Here is a 19,371-nt window from a genome sequence, read left to right on the forward strand (position 1 = left end):
AATGCACTGGGTGCTTTTAGAAAGTAAGAAAAGAGGGGCGCCTGGGTGGCTCAGTTGGTTGGGCGACTGCCTTCGGCTCAGGTCGTGGTCCTGGAGTCCCGGGATCGAGTCCCGCGTCGGGCTCCCTGCTCGGCGGGAAGTCTGCTTCTCCCTCTGACCCTCCCCCCTCTCATGTGCTCTCTCTCTCTCTCTCTCTCTCTCTCTCTTGTTCTCTTTCAAATAAATAAATAAAAAAATCTTTAAAAAAAAAAAAAAGAAAGTAAGAAATGAAATGGGACAGTCTGGTGCCCATGTCTCTATACCATACCACTTCCTCCTACTGTAATTTCTGCAGTTTTCAATGATAGAGAATTTCTATTAAAGAAGAAATAACAGAATCAGACCTTAAAGCTTGAAAGACACTTCAGATGTCCATGTAATTCAAGGTTCCATCAATACTTTTATAGTACTGATAGGCATTCAACCTTGGTTTAAATATTAGCAAAGATGAAAGCTGATGAGGCACCCACTGAGGGAGCCCATTTCATAGGTGGACAAAACCTTCCTTCCTGGAACTCTTCTAGTCCTCTTTTACAAGACAGTTCTTCAAATATTTGATAGCAGCTATCATGTCTAAGTGTAAGATTATGTCTAAGTTCAAGATTAGTTGAAAGCTTTTAGCAACCACATTACATAATTATTTCATATTAAGCTTTGGCTGACTAATTCCATCTCTTCCTCTTCCCCCCACCTCCCCACCCAAACTCTAAAATCTTATCAGATAAACTGATCAAATCAAGTATTCGCTATCAGACACTGCTTCTTCTGAACTGGTTAGATGTGTATTTAAGCCTAAAAGCAGAACTTTATAACTGTTGTTAATTTGCTTTGTTTTCAGGTCAGTGTTTGAGATAATCTTTTCTCTTGATTCTGTCATCCTTCTTGAATTAGGAGTAGACACAAAGACAGAACCTGTGGCTCTCCATTAGAATCTCCCTCAAGAGTATTTCCAAGCCACTGAATGCTTTTGTTTCTATTATTCAACTGGTTACATATCCATTTTTTACTTTTAATTTTAACCAGTTCAAATTTCAGTATCTAATATGAAATTCAGTTACACTATGTCTATACCATGCCCTTAGCATTTGACATACCAGTGTGGCTAACCATAACAAAAAAAGAAACTAGGGTATTTAAAATGATTTATTCTAATAAAAGTGTTTTTCCTTATTGCTTTTTAAATCTTCACAAACCACATATCTGAAAAATGTACTCTACAATTTGCTAATAATCAACAACAAAACTAATTTCTCAAATCTATTCCTCTTTTACTTTTTTGAAAAGCACAATGAGCGCTCTTCTTTTTGTGGTACTTGCTGTCTACAGTTTCTCAGAAATTTTATCTGTAAGTTCCTTCAGCACTCCAAAACTATTTTGCATAGAACTATATATTTCAACTTGCATTATGGGGCCAAGGGATCCCTTTCTGTATTTTGAAGACTCTAAGTACAGATATTATAGTTTGAATCAAATAATCTGTACTAAAAGAGCATCATATTCTAAGTCTGCCATCTGACCATGAGGTTTATAATATCGCTAACATAATATCCATTTTTGTTCCTCCCACCACAGATAACTAATCTCACATTATGCTTTTACTTTCAGGGTTGTAAATTTCTGTATAGACATAAATGCTATTAGGTATAGTTATAACTCTTCCCTTCAATAAAATACACCTTTGAATTACCAATATTGAATTCCATGCCACCTAGGCTTAAGTATACAAAACAGGTTAAGTAATTTGTTTGCCAACCTATACACTGTATGTTAATAGGAAACACTCAAAGCCTCAACTATTGTTGTTAATCATTTTCTTATAATTCTCATTTAAAAATATTACACTACCTCTATTACGCATTTTCTTCTCTAGCTAAAACATCATTATCTGCTACAGTATTTCATTTAAGTTTATGCTTTTCTCCCTACATCCTTCAAAAGGTAGCACTCAATACACTACCCTGCTATGAATCTTTGGGGGTTAAAATTTAAGAACACCATTAACAGAAAAGTAGGTTGCTCTTATAGAACTAGGATTTCAGATCACTTTGGGAATTAAGGACAAATGATAAGTAGATACCGAAGTATGAATATCTCTTTTTAACTCTCAAAAGCAATCTGGTACAACAGTTAATTCCTCATTCTAAATAAACCTTTACTTGGACCTCAAATGTTGCATTATATATTTTTACTATCTTAAAAAAAAATTACAAAACAATAGTTTCTCAAATAGCTACATTCAGTCTATATAAGGCAAGAAGTCTCAAAGATGTAAAAGAAAACAAAAATCACATAAGAAAACAGGATATAGAACTATCATTATGTTCCAATATGTTCTAAAAGTTTCAGCTTCTCTTCACAATCCTGAAATAACTAAGAAAAAAATATGATACATAAATGTTAAATATGCCTTTCAGTATGAAAGGATATACTCTCCAAAAGAAGTTTAATACTTTTAAAACGTCTTTTTGTTATAAAAATAGTCATAGCATTTCTTTTATATCAAAAAAAAAGCACAAAACACTAAACGGATACCACTGATTCAATTAAGATTGCTCCAAGTAACTAGAAATTGAAGTAAGTATTTATGGGGCTTCCAAAATAACACAGAAATACCATTAAATTTTGGACAGTGTTATCATATATAAAATTAAGTCCTAATTCAGCTCAGAAAATAAATATAAGTGCCTCCCTATGACTATGACTAGTGTGTCCATATATATTCCTGAAAAAAAAGCCATAAAACTCTCAATCAACTTCACAAGTCACCACAAGATTTTTTTTCTTTACCCACATGGAGGAAAGAAACTCCACATTTAAGAGAGAATTAAATCACAACTATTTTTGTTTTGTTTCATTTTTGAGGAGAAACTTCTACAGCAAGTGCCTATGTCATATAATCAACAGTATATATGTAGTAAGAACCAATGTTCTAAATGACTCTTAAGTACTCAATAACCAACAATACACTTAACATACAGTATTTCCCACGTTTTAAAAGTAATTAAAGCTATTTATAAGAAGATTTTTAACACAAAAGTATTTATAAACAAAAAGGACGTTTTATAAACCTAAATTTGGATTAGTGACAAAACTCAATTTGCAATTCAATTTCAGTTAACCAAAGATATACTATTTTAATAATCTGGAATAATCCATTATTTGTATTATCTTTGTTTTTATTATCACAAACATTTAAAAGTAAATTAAGTAAAAATTAGTTACATATAAATGTTACAAATAAATGTTAAAGCTGGCATAAATTTTATAGTCTCTTTATTATTAAAATCTCACTCTCAAAAACCAATTATAATGACAGTATAAAGATATAGAAGATTAATATAGAGTTAAAAGCTGAACTTCCATCTGTAAACATTTGAGGATGGAATGACTAAGTCTGAATATTTTCTTTTTTTTAATGCAGAGAAAAAGCAATGAGAAATGATTAGAAAGTCACTTGTTCTGATAATAAATTTGATGGCTCCAAAAAATGGAAACACTCCTCAGAAAAGTAAAACTTTTCCATTGTAAAGTTGTATTAGAGTATAATGTTCTTCTTAATTTTTAAATTAAAAAAAAATTTCCATATTGGCAAAGAATAAGAAATTGAATTGAATGTATAACATCTTATCTCTAAGACATTATCGCATAAGCTACAGAAAAGGAAAACATGTATCTACTAATAAATTTATTGATATGTATCAGAAGTACAGCTAGAACTAAGATACGTAAGATTCATAAACTGAATTCATTTCTTAGAAATAGACTACTTGTCTAGACTAATAGTCTAATTGTGATTTTTTCTATTTTCAGCCTCTTGAATAAAACCTAAGTATCATTTTTCATTTTAATAAAAGATAGCATTTGAAATAAAGTAACTTGAGTTTTTATATGTGTGCCCACTGCCTACATGAAGTAACTACTACAGAATTTAATCATGTGAAACATAAAATGTACTAAGAATAGAGATGTATCTGCATATGAAGTGCTGAAGGAACCATGGCTAGAAAGAAAGCATTTTAAAAGAATATATTAAAGTATTAAATATTAAGATGACTATAATGAACACTATAGCCACTAGTGCCTTACACTTACTTTTTTCTTTTATTACTAATCAGTTTATTAAAATTTATCAACTTTGTAAGATACTCGTTTTCTCTCAAATTTCATCCAGAAAAAGCATGTAACAGAAAAGTGTTGTGTTCCAACTTCTAACACTCAAAACATCTCAGCTCAATTGATTTTAATAATATCTTTGATTTAAAAAAATCTAAGTATCCTGCAAGTGTTTGTTTTATACGCAGCTGCTACCACAAACTAGCTTTTAAATGTGCATTATGTTCTCCCTGATGCCCCATAAAAACCCCCAAAACAACCCAAAAAAACCCTGATATCCTATTTGACATGAACCTTTTATAAACTACCCCATGTCTAAAAGCTACAAAAGCAGAAATTCTTCCTAAACTTCACTTTAGTTTACACAACTTTTACCTCTTCAAAAAGTAATGTGTGACTAAAATTCACACATCTAATTCCACATAATATAAAACAAAATTTTTATTTAAACTAATAGTAGTTATGGGTGCCTGGGTGGCTCAGTCAGTTAAGCACCTGACTCTTAATTTTGGCTCAGGTTATGATCTCAGGTTCATGAGACAGAGCCCCAGCGTCGGGCTCCATCTGGGCATGGAGCCTGCTTAAGATTCTCTCTCTCTCCCTCCCTCTGCCCCTCCCCAGCACCCCCACACTCTCAAAAGGAAAAAACAAAAACAAAAACAAAACATTAAGCTAAGAGTAGTTAATATCTATATTTTAATAATTCAAAGTAAGTGCTAAAAACAAGTTAACTATTAAAGTTATTTTAGTTACTTTCTTCTTTGTGCTTGTCTATTGTTTCAAAATCTTCTTCAATGAACATACATCAACTTTTATATTGCTTTTTTTAAAAGACTGTAAACCAGCATGAGTGGTTAGACTTTGCAAATGAAAAGCAAAATGAGATGTCAGAATGAGGGGGATAATCTCCAACTAGAATAGCTTTACTCCCTAACTCATTATTCTAACACTATTACTGGGTCCTCCCATTCCTGGAAGTCAAAGATATATACATTATATATATATATATATATATACATATATATATATATATAAGGGAGTACCAACAAGAGAGAAAGGAAGAGGGTTGGTTATATCTCTTAAATTTATAGAAACTTAGAAAAACAGGAGGAGGAACCATAAGTAAGATATGCAATAATAAGGATTTCTCCCTCCCTTCTATCTTTAACTATAATGATTCTCACTTCAGAAAATCGAAGAATCAAGTAATTTACTTCCTCCTTCTGCATTTTTCCCTAAGTTAACAGGCAATAACCAGGAGAATGAGAGGGCTGGCCCTGCTATCATCAAAGTTACTTCTCCCTGAACTAAAAATAAAATTCTGCTTTAGATGTGTAACTTATACATGTATCTTAGTTGCTTTTAACAGAAACAAAATAAAACAAAAAAGACATCAAGTAGCTAATGAAGTTAGCTCTAAGACCACTTACCTCTCCAGGATGCAATCTATCCCAGTTTTCATTAATGTATGTCATAAGCTCAAGTTCAGAATCAAAGTATTTCTTCTTGTGAATAACACTTAGGTTGTAAAGGCATAGGTGTGCTATATCTACCCTGGAATCCAAAAATAATCACAATATACGAAAGCAATGTTTTTGGTTATTGTTAAGAAATCACATTAAAAAAAATAAAAACAGCAATTAAAAAATCCAAAGTGAAGTATTTAGGTGAGCAGAGGGTAAATAGCATAAGTCATAATCACAATATAATAAATCATTACATACGAAAATAATTGGAAAACATTAAATATTTGCTTATACTGAGTAGTAAATATAAACTAAAAGGTATTTGAGTAATTTCTTAAAATACATTCAAAGAGGAAGTAACTCCAAGAAAAAATAGAATAAAAAATTTTGCATTTCACTTACATATAAGCCATAGAACAGATATTTTAACACTTTATTTTATCTGATTCATGAGTTAAATCTTATCTTTTCCTAAAATACATAAAACATTTAATAAAAATTTCTAAGTACTTACTATAAGCATTTTATCAGAAATCTCCCAAAATTCATCACACTTCCCATACCCAAGAATTACACTAAACAGAAACCAGCATATTTGGTATAAGACCTCTCTCTTCTGCTGTATGGTATTCTGAAGGCCCAGAAGAGTTAAAAACATGAATAAGAATTTTGAAAATCCAAAAGAAATGTAAAGCTACGTTTTATGCATCAGACAACAAATGGCCTTATTATTTCAACAATAAAACTAGATAATCTTTAGTGAAATGACATCAGGTTTACGGATCTATAAAAGAAATAAAGCGAGGTATAAAGAAAAGCAAATTTTTATTTAAACCAAGTTAATAATATACAGAACATTTCATCCTGTAGGTTTAAGAATATGGCCCTTTATTGCTTCTTAACAGAAATGTCCATACTTACCACTGTAATGGTAGACGTTTGAGGTATTCTGGTCCAGAACTGCAGACAGAGCAAATAAATGTATAAAACCTAAGAAAAAAAGAAAAGTTTCATATTGAGTAATCAAAGGTATACATAAATTATTCAACAACTAAAGCCAATATTCAGCAAGTACATATCCTACAATAGATGAGTGACACACAAAGCAAAATATAATTTGAACTATGACACTGTGATTTAAAGTTTTCTAGTAACAACAAAATTGCAAGGGCAATTTTTTTTTTACCCATTAGACATTCAGAGTTCACACAGAGATTCATACACAGGTATATTTTACTAATGGCTTGTGTGTACCATGAACTGTGATGGCAGCCCCCATATACAATGTCCTACTCAATGCTCTGAACAATCTGGTAAAATAAAAGGAGATAAACTGATCTTCGTAAGTTCTGAAAGACAGTAAGCAGCATAAGCCAACATTTAAACCCAGGTTTTTTATGCGAAGTTCAGTGCTCTTTCATTTTCCTTCCTAGAGCTCTCTGCTATTCCACATTCTCCTAATCCAGAAAGCACATTAGGTCTGCTTTTGTAAATTCTTTAGATCGGTGAAGGTGTAAATTTTCTATCAAGGTTCTGTGGCCTTTGCCAATTTTCTGTCACAGGATCCCTTTGAGGTTTTTAAAAGGAAGGTAACAATGGGAATAGTTTAGAGCACTGTGGGGCAATAGGAGCAAATATAATCACTGATTAAATACTTAAAACTGTTCTGGAATAACATCTAAAAGCACAAAAATTATGTGTATTTTAAAATTATGAATAATTTAAGTCTACCATTCAGTATTTTCCCTCTTAAATGACTCCTTCACAAATCATTGTTGTAATTACATTTAGAAATCTGAAACTGCAAACATAGCTAGAATATAAAAGCTAAATATATATACATATCAATTGGTAAAGTTCAAGTGTCCTTCTCACCTGTCTCCAAACAGCATTGGCTTTTGAAGGCATTGCACACAAGCCTCATGAAACCACTGCTTACATTTGCAGCATTGTAGCATCTTTAAATACCAGCTATAAGAAAAAAAGTTAAGATTAAAATTACTACTTTTTGAGGTAAAGTTTTAAAAACAAAGCAAAACAAAACCAAGTGGCATTATACAAAATAGTTATGATTACATTATAACATTTCTGCTATATTTAACATAAAATTTTTTCTTTCCCGAAAAGGTTACTGAGGATTTCATCCCTCCTTTCTTATTCACAAGAACTTATGAAGCCTGGTTCCTAGACCAGTAAAGAATCTCTGTCAAAGAACCAACCCAGGAATTTTTTTCACATCAACTCTCTACACCCCTAAGGGAGATTAGTTTCAGAGGTTACTGATGTGTACAGCTGTTCGCCCAATATACCCAATAGTCATAGGCAGCTTTGTATCTTCAGTGTTTCCATTATTCTTTTCCACTATAATGGAAAGGAATGTAGAACAGCAACTTCATATATAAATTTGGTGAACATAATTATAAATCTAATCAAAGACTCTACCAGATATAAAGGCTTTGTGACAGGTTTTGTTCTTTTTCCAATAGCTGAAGAAGCTAAAACTGAATCTCTACCTAAGGATATCCTCTCTTTTCGGCTGGTACATGGTTCTGATATACTGATATCCTTATTTGCCACCCAAATAATGCCTTTTCTTCCAATAATTATTTTGCTCAAAAAGTTAAGTCCCCCATTAACTGTAAGCCATAGATAGGCAAAGGCAAGAAGACCAATATTAAGTAAGTTATTCATTCATCAAAAGACTAATAAATACTAATTATGTTCCAGGTACTTAGCTAGGTCCTCTGCTAAAGTTAGAGCAGCTAAGAATATCAAACACAGTTCACGTGGTCATGGTACTTGAAGCAATGAATGATCCACTTCATAAAATGTCTATGACGGATTTTGAGTAATACTTTAAACCAAATGCTAGGTATAAATGAGTAAAGGAAAAGATCATTCTCTATGCTTATTCACTGTATCTCTTTTATAAGTGAAAAAGAAACTAGACAAATGTTTCTTAAATCTGCAGGTGACAAAAACTAAGAATTGTTACAAAAATGTTAAATCACAAATAAAAAATTCCATTAAGAATTAGAGTTTAGGGAGAACGAAGAACTAAAAATTCATTCATCTATATATTAACGTTTCATCACTGAACAACTTATGTCCCAGTCATGGTAAACTTACAGACATTTTCTGTATACGCATTTGAACAGATAATATGTTAATGACAATGACTGTCATTTAATGACATTTAATGACAATGACTAACCCAGCATTCTAAACAGTACCCTTGTCGGGGTGCCTGGATGGCTCAGTCGGTTAAGCGTCTGCCTTTGGCTCAGGTCATGATCTTGGGGTCCTCGGACCGAGCCCCGAGCCTGGCTCCCCACTCGGTGAGAAGTCTGCTTATCCTTCTCCCTTTGCCCCACCCCCAACTCATGTGCTCTTTCTCTCTCTTAAATAAATAATATCTTTAAAAAAATAAACAGCACCCTTGTCTTAAGAGAAACACTGAGTCTGAGAGGAAGAAGGACACAAGAAAACAATAATTACAATTTAAAGAGTGAAATACGATTCACTAGCATTTTTTTAAATGTACTACAAAATACATGATTTACAACTTGGCTTAATATGAGCTTATACCAAAAAAAAAAAAAAAAAAAAAAGAATTAGAGGTATTAGTTGACCACAAACCCAAAATGAGCAAAAAAAAAATGTAAGAGGACAACCCAAGAGAAGTAATAAATAGAATCTTTCTTTGCAACAACAGAAGCATAATGTTCTGAACTCTAATAGCCCAATTATATTCTGGGAGACTACTCCTGGAATTTTCTAATTTTCTAATCATAACACCGTATTTCAAGAGTAACTTTCAAAACCTAGAGCGCAACAAAGACAGAGGTTAGAAGTCATGTCACAAAGAATGTTTGATGATAATGGAGATTTTAACCTGGAAAAAAACACTACACTATTGGTGTGAGTCACGGGAACAAGAAATATGATCGCTGGATTGAAATATTTTAGAGTTACCTTCTAAGAGAGATAAGATGTATCTGTTTAGTTCCAAAAAGAAAACTAAGACCAGTGATCAGAAATTAAAGGTAAATTTCTAACCATTCTTGGTTAGAACTCAGATTCACTTATTTAGCTAACATCTAATGATACAGATGAATATAACTACAACCTCTAAATTTTCTGCCCTAATTTTCTTTATTGACACTTTCATGCATTTACAATTCACTATCTATCCCACACCACAATCAGTAACAAAAATAAAGAAGATAATATAAACAAAAATCACGTAAAGGGCATGAAATAACTACTTACTCTCCAGGGCCTCCACAATAGCAATAACATTGCTGGACATTGGTTTTATGACCTGCATCCCATTCAAGGTCTGCCACACTATAGGGTAATGTCTGCTTCATGACTTGCAATGCTTTGGCATTTGGTCCTTTCTTAAGCGCACCACCCCTCTATATTAGAGGGAAAAAGTTATTTAAACGAATGAAGGATAAAATTTTAAATACAATTCTTTAACATAAAAATGCTTCTGAAACTTCTGAAGAAATCTCCACTCTAAATTTCTTACCATATCACAAACTGTTTGACTAATAATAATCTTTATTTTGTTGTCTTTCAAATTATTGCCCCAATTCCAAGACCACTCACTATCAGAAAATAAGTGCAAGGATAGCTCCAACTCACTTTAAGCATCATTAGTCAAACAATAAGCCTCACCTCTTTCTACCCAGCACTGATTGTTCATTTCAGTCACATAAACTTTCAACGTATACAATCATTACGTTGAGAGTGCCTTACAAATTCCATTTAGGGCTTTAGCCCAAAACACTTAAAAGATACCTTTGTTGTTGTTGCAAAAACACACTGTCGACAGAGCCATTTTTCATCTGAATCAATCACACTGGAATCAATATGAGGTGTGTGACACAACTGATGATATCCTTAATATCAAAAAAAGCATAAAGCAAATTCTATTTTATTAATAAATACTGCAACACAATTTCAAGAAGGCATTTTAGTACTCTTCTCCTACATTAATATATTTATAACTGATGAATAAATTTATGATAACAGCTTCAAGTTACCAATGTAAAGTATTTTTAATCATTAATCTTCAACAGGAACATTAAGTATGTAATAAAACTTTTCGACAAGATTAAAAGAAATCAATGTTTACCTTGGCCACACTTATCACATATAACCATTTCATTGGGAGCTTCTGAATACTCTTCTTGACATATTGTACAGACCATTTCCCCACTTCCAGTGGCTCCTAAAATGTTTAAAATATACATTAAAAGATAGTCATAATAAGTATTTCATATACCAAAACTACTTTTTTGACTCTGTGGGTAGCCCATATTGGCAATGTTTATTCACTATTATAATGATTTCTTCTCAAGACAAAGTACTACCCACAAAATGCTATCTCTATGCACCCTGTGTCCCTCCCATCTAACATTCCTACTCCCCTGGGGGGTAAGGAAATGCAATGTTTTGTGAACACTTGAACTACTCTCCAGAACACACATCTACCTATATACATGTATCCACCCACCCTATACTCTCTACCATCATAAGACTAAAGAAAAAGGGCAAAGAAGGTACGTCGATGACTTCTTTCTTTCTACATTTCTTTTTATTTACTGACTTATGAAAGAAGCTGAACCCCAATTATTTAATCTCCAGCTTCAGAAATCTGGAAATATGCTGTCCAATGAAGTCTCCTAACAAAATCTCAGTGCAACAAATGTTAAAGTGTTCCACAGTTATTAATTATATTTTTTACCTTAATAGGTAAATTCTTTCTTCTTTAGGCATTTTTACTCTAAAAACAATTTTATTCCATAAAATTAAGAATATGATTTTAACACTTTAACATTCCCAATAGTCTCTTTTCCTCAATTTCACAGTTAAACTATATGGTATATTCATATGCCAACAATAATAAAAAGGTACTATTCTGTGCTATCAGCCAAGTACTGTTAGGTTCTTGACATATATTATTTTGTTTAATTCTACAACTTATTACGTAAGTATCTTATTATTATAGAGAGGAACTGAGGTTCAGAAAGATAAAGTAACTAACCCAAGGACCCTCAGAAAGTATCAAGGGTAGGATTCGAATTCAGATATGCCAGAGTCCATATTCTCTCCACTCTGAGATCTTTTCTTTCATCTATATTTTGTAATATTTTTTCTATCAAAAGTATTGTTCACACTATTTTCAAAATTATAATTTCTAATAGCTGCATAATATTCTATCCAGTAGAAATAACCAAATTTACTTTATTACACCTCTACTCTTAGATATGTAAGTTACCAAATTTTTTGTTTGTTCATTTTTTGCATTTTTCCTTGTTTATTTTGGTCTCTTGTCCGCTCTCCCTACCTCTCCCAGGCTTTGTTTACTTCCTTGTACACTTGGAAGGAAATGGCCTGCATAGCTTCTGAGTTTACGGCTCCAGTCAGGAGAGCAACCGGATCAAGCCTGGCACCTCTCAGTCCAAATCAGCAATTCCCTAAAAAAGGACTGATGGCCCCGGGTTTTATCTTATATAAATTTTTTGTTGTTGTTAAAATAAAACTACAGTAAATATTTTCCACCTAACATTTTCACTTTTTAATTATTTCTTTTGAATAAATTGCTAGAGCTGAGTATGCAGTATCGATTAAAGAATATAAAACATTAATGCAACTATTAAAGTAATATCCAAAATAAAAACTATTTTCACAGAAACCATATTAGGTGTTAAAATTTAAAATCCTTCTAAATATATTTGTTTTAACCTATCTCCCTTTTATAATACACATTTCTTTGACTACTAATATGACTCTCTCTACATAAGTTTATTTACATAAACTTTTAAAATAATCTTATTAGGGATGCCTGGGTGGCTCAGTCATTAAGCGTCTGCCTTAGACTCAGGTCATGATCCCAGGGTCCTGGGATCGAGCCCCCCATCAGGCTCCCTTCTCAGCGGGGAGCCTGCTTCTCCCTCTGCTTCCCCCTCTCCTGCTCCCCCTACTTGTGCTCTGTCAAATTAATAAATAAAATCTTTAAAAAATAAATAAATAGGGGCACCTGGGTGGCTCAGTTGTTACGCATCTGCCTTCGGTTCAGGTCATGATCCCAGGGTCCTGGGATCAAGCCCCACATCGGGCTCCCTGCTCAGTGGGAAGCCTGCTTCTCCCTCTGCCTGCCGCTCCCCCTGCTTTGTGCTCTCTCTCTGACAAATAAATAAAATCTTAAAAAAAAAATCTTATTAAACGGGTGAAATTAGTCCAATTTATTAAGTTATTATGATATATATATATATTATTAGGTTTCTTATAGGAAAAAATTACTAAAGCTACTCTCCACACTGAAATCTGCCATAATGCAGTATTCAGTTTCACTTCCTCATTCTACAGCAACTCCAATTACATGTACGCTATTTTCTGGGTGCTATAAAGAGTTAAATAGGGGTGCCTGGGTGGTGCAGTCAGTTAGGCATAGGACTCTTGGTTTCAGCTCATGTCATGATCTCAGGATCATGGGATCAAGCTCTGCATTGGGCTCTGCACTCAGTGCAGAGTCTGCTTGAGTTTCTCTCTCCCTCTCCCCCTTCCCCCCATGTGTGTGCACACACTTTCTCTCTCTCTCCCACTGTCTCAAATAAATAAATCTTTTTTAAAAAAGAGTTAAATAGCCAAGAGCAATTCTTTTTTCTTTTCAATTCTAAGGATAATAAAAAAAGCCAGTGAGCAAATGCAATCACAGACCACTAAACTGATAATACTGGGTGGAACACATGTTGGACAGTACCCTTCACTTTCACAACTTTCTATATGTATGACTGGCTTTCTTCTTCCTGTCTGCAAGGAAGGAAGGAATGGATTGGGGGCGGGGGGGAGACAGACAAATAAATCTGTATTTAACCTGCAAGAACCCTGAAAAGTTGAAAGGGACTCATAACTAATAGGGGAACAGAAGCAGTATAACATGTTTCAGTCCTACCACAAAGACCCATGTTTATAAAGTAAAAAAGAAAAGATAATTCTGTATGCGGGGTAACAAAATCTGCTCAATATAACTACTGTTGGAGATCTCCTATCCTTCTCCTATCCCTTTTCTGAGTCCTCAATTTCAGATTCAAAACATAATTTCAGAACTTCAAACTGATCAATTCCAAGAACTATAAAAAGTTTCTCTTGAAAGACATTTTACTAGAGTAAGAGCTAAGCCCTGAGTAATCAACTATGTACATGGTAATGAGAACATTTAATTCTTTTACCAAAACTTTCTTATTCTTTAAAAAAATTAAGAGTGAAATCAAGAAATAGAACACACTGTAGTAACCTACCATAGAGTTCCACTTGGGATTCAAATTAAAAACCCAATCACTAAATACTTTAGAAAGGTATCCACCCTTTAGGGAAAGAAAATTTACATCTCCTTTCTAGGAGATATGAAACACAGGTCTTATTGCAGGCCTATTAACTCAATAAAAAAAAAAAAAAAGGCAGGGCTTTGGTGTGCAGCTAAAATACTCAGATTTTTAATACTCATAATTTATAAATCACTTTTCATGAGAGAAATACCTAGAACAACACCTTTATTTAGCAGATTCAAAGGGCATACAGCAATTATAGAAATTATTACAATAATAAAATAGAAAGCATTACAAAAAACATACCTATAACAATACCTGTATTCACTTTTACTGGCATACAAATATAGCCTCATTTTCCCATCTAAACATTAAAACCCCTAATCAAATGGCCATTTCAAATCATTCTTATTAATGAATACTTCTAGTACTTTAAACCTGTTTAATATGTCCTAATTTCCCCCAAGTCATCTGGCAAATAGTATGTTCTCAATAAATACTAGCTCTCTACATTATGTTTACTAATATAAGCAGGTAACAGTTAAGTTGAAGCCCAAAGTGTTACCCATATTAGTGGCTAAAAATTTTTCTTCAAAGTTATTATCAGATGGGCCCTAACAATAGTTCATAGATGAGCATCACTGATGCATCTGTTCTTTAGTCTATCTCTACTCTAACAAGAATAATTCCTGTTCTTTCAGGGTCTATGACATAGATTATAACTCCTTGAGGACTATGAAGAGTACATTTCCTCAAAAGTGATTCTGAGTTACCTTAATATACTGTACTCAACAAAAAACACTAGAAAGTGACAAGCTAAAGAAAATCAAATTTTAGTGTAAATCATGTTCAAGAGAAATAGTAGCACCTGCCTGTTTGAATGTCCTTCCAGAGAACCCAGGATTTAGAACTGTCTTCAAATATGATGAAGCAGCTCTGTTTCAATATGTTTATCTGAAATACAGAGGAATATTTATGGTGATTTCTTTGTAAGTCAAAAACATAAAGTTAAATTTAAATTCAAAATTATTAAAAGTTTACTGCAAAAAACAGCAAAAGATATATAAAGGTAACCTGCCTTTTTGATAGTTCCAAGATAAAACAAGCCATCTGACCATCTAGCTAGGACATCCTGACCCTCTTCAAATTTACATGCTGGCTTTTTGACTTTATGTCCATCCTGTAAAGACAGCTTGGTCAAGGATGTTGGGGTCTTTTGGTTTCGACGTAAAGGAGACCGCTTGTGGACCAGTGAATTACCTGCCCCTGTAGAGTCTCTGTTTAGGAAATAAAAGACCATATATAAGATTAACTTACTTATAGAGCTTATTTATATACCAATGATATGTTTTATATATTAATCAAAAATTCTGATTTATTAAAAACCTTAAATTGGGGGAAAATATAATAGGTACCTCAAATCACAAATACTCTCTAGGAATAAATAACTTTAAAATGACAGGTGTTCTCAAAATTCATTCAGTGCCTACCCTTACTGAGACAAGGATTCAACAATCACTCTAAAATCACACATATTCAGGGCAGCTATTATCAAAATAACAGCTCTAAGTGGAAGTGGGTCATGAGCAAAAGATGCCTTAAATCTCATGACTGGATTTAGATAAACTAAAAGAAGTTACATGGCACAATTTCATAAGCACATGAAAAGGAATAAAAATGATTATGCCACATGTAGTGAAAACACACTAACCGGTGACTTTGGGGTAGTTGGGTATATTCAACTCATTGGAAGAGAAGTCATGACCTCCTTACAGGGAACTACTACTGAATTAAGTCTTGTTTATTGATGGGAATGTGTCCCAAGTCCCTCAAATATAGACTAGTTTAAAAAAATTAAGAACCACCAATTTCACAAAATCATACTCAAATGAGAGGTATAACATCATTTACATTTTTTAAGCAAAAGACCCCAAAATTATGTATTCCAAAATTACATTATAATTTGTATATTAGTAATTCCATAAACAGCATAGCATAACCACAGCATAACTACTATCAACTTTTCCTCAAAGGTAACAAAGCACTGTTTAGTTTCATTTTCTTAACTTAGATGCTTTACTAATTAAACATACCACAATGTATAAAATGAGACAGACAATAATTCAAAAGTAGATAGTATAAAAGTTAAATAAAAATAAAACAAGTGGGGAAGAAAAAAAGTTTCAATACCTAGGAATTGGGACTAGCTAATTTCAATACCTAAGAATACACAAATCCTAGGAAATTCTGTCATGAGCTTCAACATGAATGAACCTTGAAGACATTATGCCAAGCAAAAGGAGTCAAGACAAAAAAGAATAAATATTATATAATTCCACTTATATAATGTAACTAGAGTATCAAATTCATAGAGACAGAGAGCAGAATGGTGGTTGCCTAGGGCCAGGAGGAGGTCTGCATGCAGAGTTAGTGTTTAAGGGGTAGCAGAGTTTCAGTTTGAAAGATACACTACATTTTTTTTCTTCAAGTTTTTATTTAAATTCCAGTTAGTTAAAAAATAAAATAAAATAAATTCTAGTTAGTTAATATACAGTGTAATATTAGTTTCACATGCAGAATTTAGTGATTCATCACTTACGTACAACACCCACTTCACAAGTGCCCTATCATCGATTTAACCCACCCCCCTACCTACCTACCCTCCAGTAATGAAAGACATACTACATTTTAAAGATATCCAAAGGAATAATAATTGATATCGTCCCAAATTTGCTGCAAACCATTAATCTACACATCCAAGAAGCTCAACAAACTCCAAGTAGGACAAATGGCAAAGTGACCTATACCCAGATTTACCACAGTAAAAATGCTGAAAGAGAGAAAGAAAAAGAACTCATCACATACAAGGAAACTCCAGTAAGATTAACTTCTCATCAGAAACAATGAAGGCCAGAAGGCAGCGAGATCCTATATTCAAAGTGCTGTAAGAAAAAACTGTCAACCTAGAATCTTATACCCAGCAAAATTGCCTTTCAAAAATGAAAGCAAAATAAAGATAATCTAGGATAAACAAAACTGAGAGAATTGTTGCTGGCAGAGCCACCTTACAAGAAATACTAAAGGAAGTTCTTAATAAGGTTGAAAGCCAGTAAACCAAAGTAGAAATACAAATCAACACACCAAAAAAAACACAAAGAGCACTTGTAAAGGTAATTAAGTAATATTGTGAATGTCTTTTATAACAGTATAAATGCATGTTTCTTCTAACTCAAATATATGGAACAATATATGTTTAATTGAATTATAAGGCCTATAACATATTTGGCAGTAACAGCACAAAGGCGGTGGTGGGGAAAAAAAATTGTATTAAAGTAAAGAAATGACACCAGATAGTTATATCAACCCATAGGAACAAATGAAGAAAACCAAAAATGGTAAATAAGAAAGTAAATGTAAGTGAAGTATGTCACTTCAAGGAAATATCTGCGAAATACCCATGTTAGTCACTGTTTCAAGTAAAAATGGTATTCCATGAAAAAGCTGCTACTTCAGCTGACAACTCAAATAATGACATAAATCTCCTATCTATACTTCCTATTTCATCACACATGACATTAAAAATCTAAAACTCAGGGGCGCCCGGGTGGCTCAGTCAAGCATCTGCCTTCAGCTCAGGTCATGACCTTGGGGTGCTGGGATGGAGCCCTGCGTCGGGCTCCCTGCTCAGGAGGGAGGCTGCTTCTCCCTCTGCCCCTCCCCCTGCTCGTGCTCCCTCTCTCAAATAAATAAATAAAATTTTTAAAAAATATATTAACTCAAAGTTAAAGTTTAGTAAAAACAACTTTTACTGAAAAAAGTTTCACATCAGGAATGTTCTTAAGTGAAATAGGGTTTTCTGTGTATGCGTGTATTTTGGTGGGTTCTGGGGGGGTTTTTTGGTTTTTGTTTTTTTACTGTGTGTGCTCAACAATGAAGAATACTGCCTTGTTTCATGCTAAGGCGCACAGCAGTTTGACCAAACATTGTTTTCATGCCATCTGTACAGATAGACACAATGAGAAAGGCAAATAATGTCTAAGTATTATGAAAATAATTTTGACCTTTCAGACTCCTACCAGGATCCATGGATCACACTGTGAGAACCATGCTCCAAATAAAGGAATATATGTTGCCATATATCTAAATAAAGGGAATGTGTCTGCTATAGACAGCTGTGAGGAAAAGGCATTTAGTATGATAAGGGGTTAAAAGTCTGACAAGACGAGTGCCAGAGAGAAGTAAAATGGAGGATGAATCTACCATTAATTCTACCAACAGGAGTGCTCAAGGCTAGGCTGAGAACCTTCTTTCTCCAGACACAAAAACAATTTAATGTTTTCACTCACAATATCAAAATGATTCTATCAGCAAGCACTTTCTGGAAAACTATAAATCCAGGGGTCACTTGAGGGATTTTGCTTTCCTTAAAGAAACTAACCAAAGCCTGAACAACGTAATTAATTATAGGCGAAAGATGACTTCAATAGAATGCCAAGGTGGCTACTGGGACCTAGAATCTTCCAATTCTAGACTGGTAAATGTACAAAAATCAAAACTGCAACCATTCCCAGATTGGTTTTTGTATGCTGTGCTATTGCTTCAACAAATTATTTTTCACGATGGTCTCCCATCTTACTCTCTTAAAATGTTGTAAGGATCTTTGAGGAAAAAGAAAATTAAAATTCCCTTGATCCCTTGTGCTCCCTGCTCCCTTCCACCACTCCTCCTATTTCTTTCCTCCCATTCACAGCCAAACCTTTGGAGGAAATTTATACACTCTTAACTCTCTCTCTACTATAGTCTTCCCCATTTTTCAGCCCACTGCAACACACATCACCATTCCCTCACCCAAACACTCCACCAAACACAGGGAATGTGTCTGTCTTACTCTTCACAGTTGTATTCCTCAATACTCTGCCTAGGGCATGATACATAAAAGGCAGAAAGGTCATATGGAATTTATAAAGTTCAAGCTCAATTCAAGAAAAATCTATATTTAAGAGTTTAATTATTTCTAAAAATGACTGCATGCACAAATAATGTTTTGTTCTGAATAAACAATAGAATCTAATTCACATACTACAACAAATACACACCAATCTTTTATTCACATAAACATGAACATAAATCATATATAAAACTGCATTAATAAACAGGTATTTATAAACAGTCTTATCCATTTAAAATTTTCTGCCCAAAGAAACTTTACAAAAAATAAAACAAGAAAGTAAAGTAAATGACCAATGATAGCATAACTCAAACATAACCAAGATAAACTCTGTACATTTATCCCCCCCAAGGTAATTTCTCCCATTATTGTCACTGATTACTTCCCTCCTCTCTAGAATGTGACCTTTATTAGAAGCCAAATTAGTTTTTCTAATTTTAGAATTTATTATTTCCCTTCTGAT

The 19,371-nt window shown here is 33.3% G+C and overlaps 1 protein-coding gene across 3 annotated transcripts in view; it reads right to left on the reverse strand.

Annotated features, from left to right (window-relative positions):
- Positions 1-19,371, reverse strand: part of MTF2 (metal response element binding transcription factor 2) — a 58,785-nt gene that overhangs the window by 12,783 nt on the left and 26,631 nt on the right. For 2 of the 3 annotated variants that reach the window (XR_004301720.1, XM_032423553.1), the window contains exons 2-9: positions 15,039-15,237; positions 14,833-14,914; positions 10,765-10,860; positions 10,428-10,528; positions 9,891-10,039; positions 7,494-7,589; positions 6,540-6,608; positions 5,583-5,706 (exon numbers count right to left, since the gene is read on the reverse strand). Coding sequence is in view for 2 of the 3 variants with exons in the window: in XM_032423553.1 (XP_032279444.1) it covers positions 5,583-5,706; positions 6,540-6,608; positions 7,494-7,589; positions 9,891-10,039; positions 10,428-10,528; positions 10,765-10,860; positions 14,833-14,914; positions 15,039-15,237 (916 nt within the window). In the remaining variant the exon portion in view is untranslated. Of the gene's footprint in view, positions 1-5,582; positions 5,707-6,539; positions 6,609-7,493; positions 7,590-9,890; positions 10,040-10,427; positions 10,529-10,764; positions 10,861-14,828; positions 14,915-15,038; positions 15,238-19,371 lie in introns of those variants that run through there. The other variant, XM_032423559.1, reaches the window with a different exon arrangement.

This window comes from Phoca vitulina, unplaced genomic scaffold, assembly GCF_004348235.1.
Source record: "Phoca vitulina isolate PV1807 unplaced genomic scaffold, GSC_HSeal_1.0 scaffold2, whole genome shotgun sequence".
NCBI lineage: Eukaryota > Metazoa > Chordata > Mammalia > Carnivora > Phocidae > Phoca > Phoca vitulina.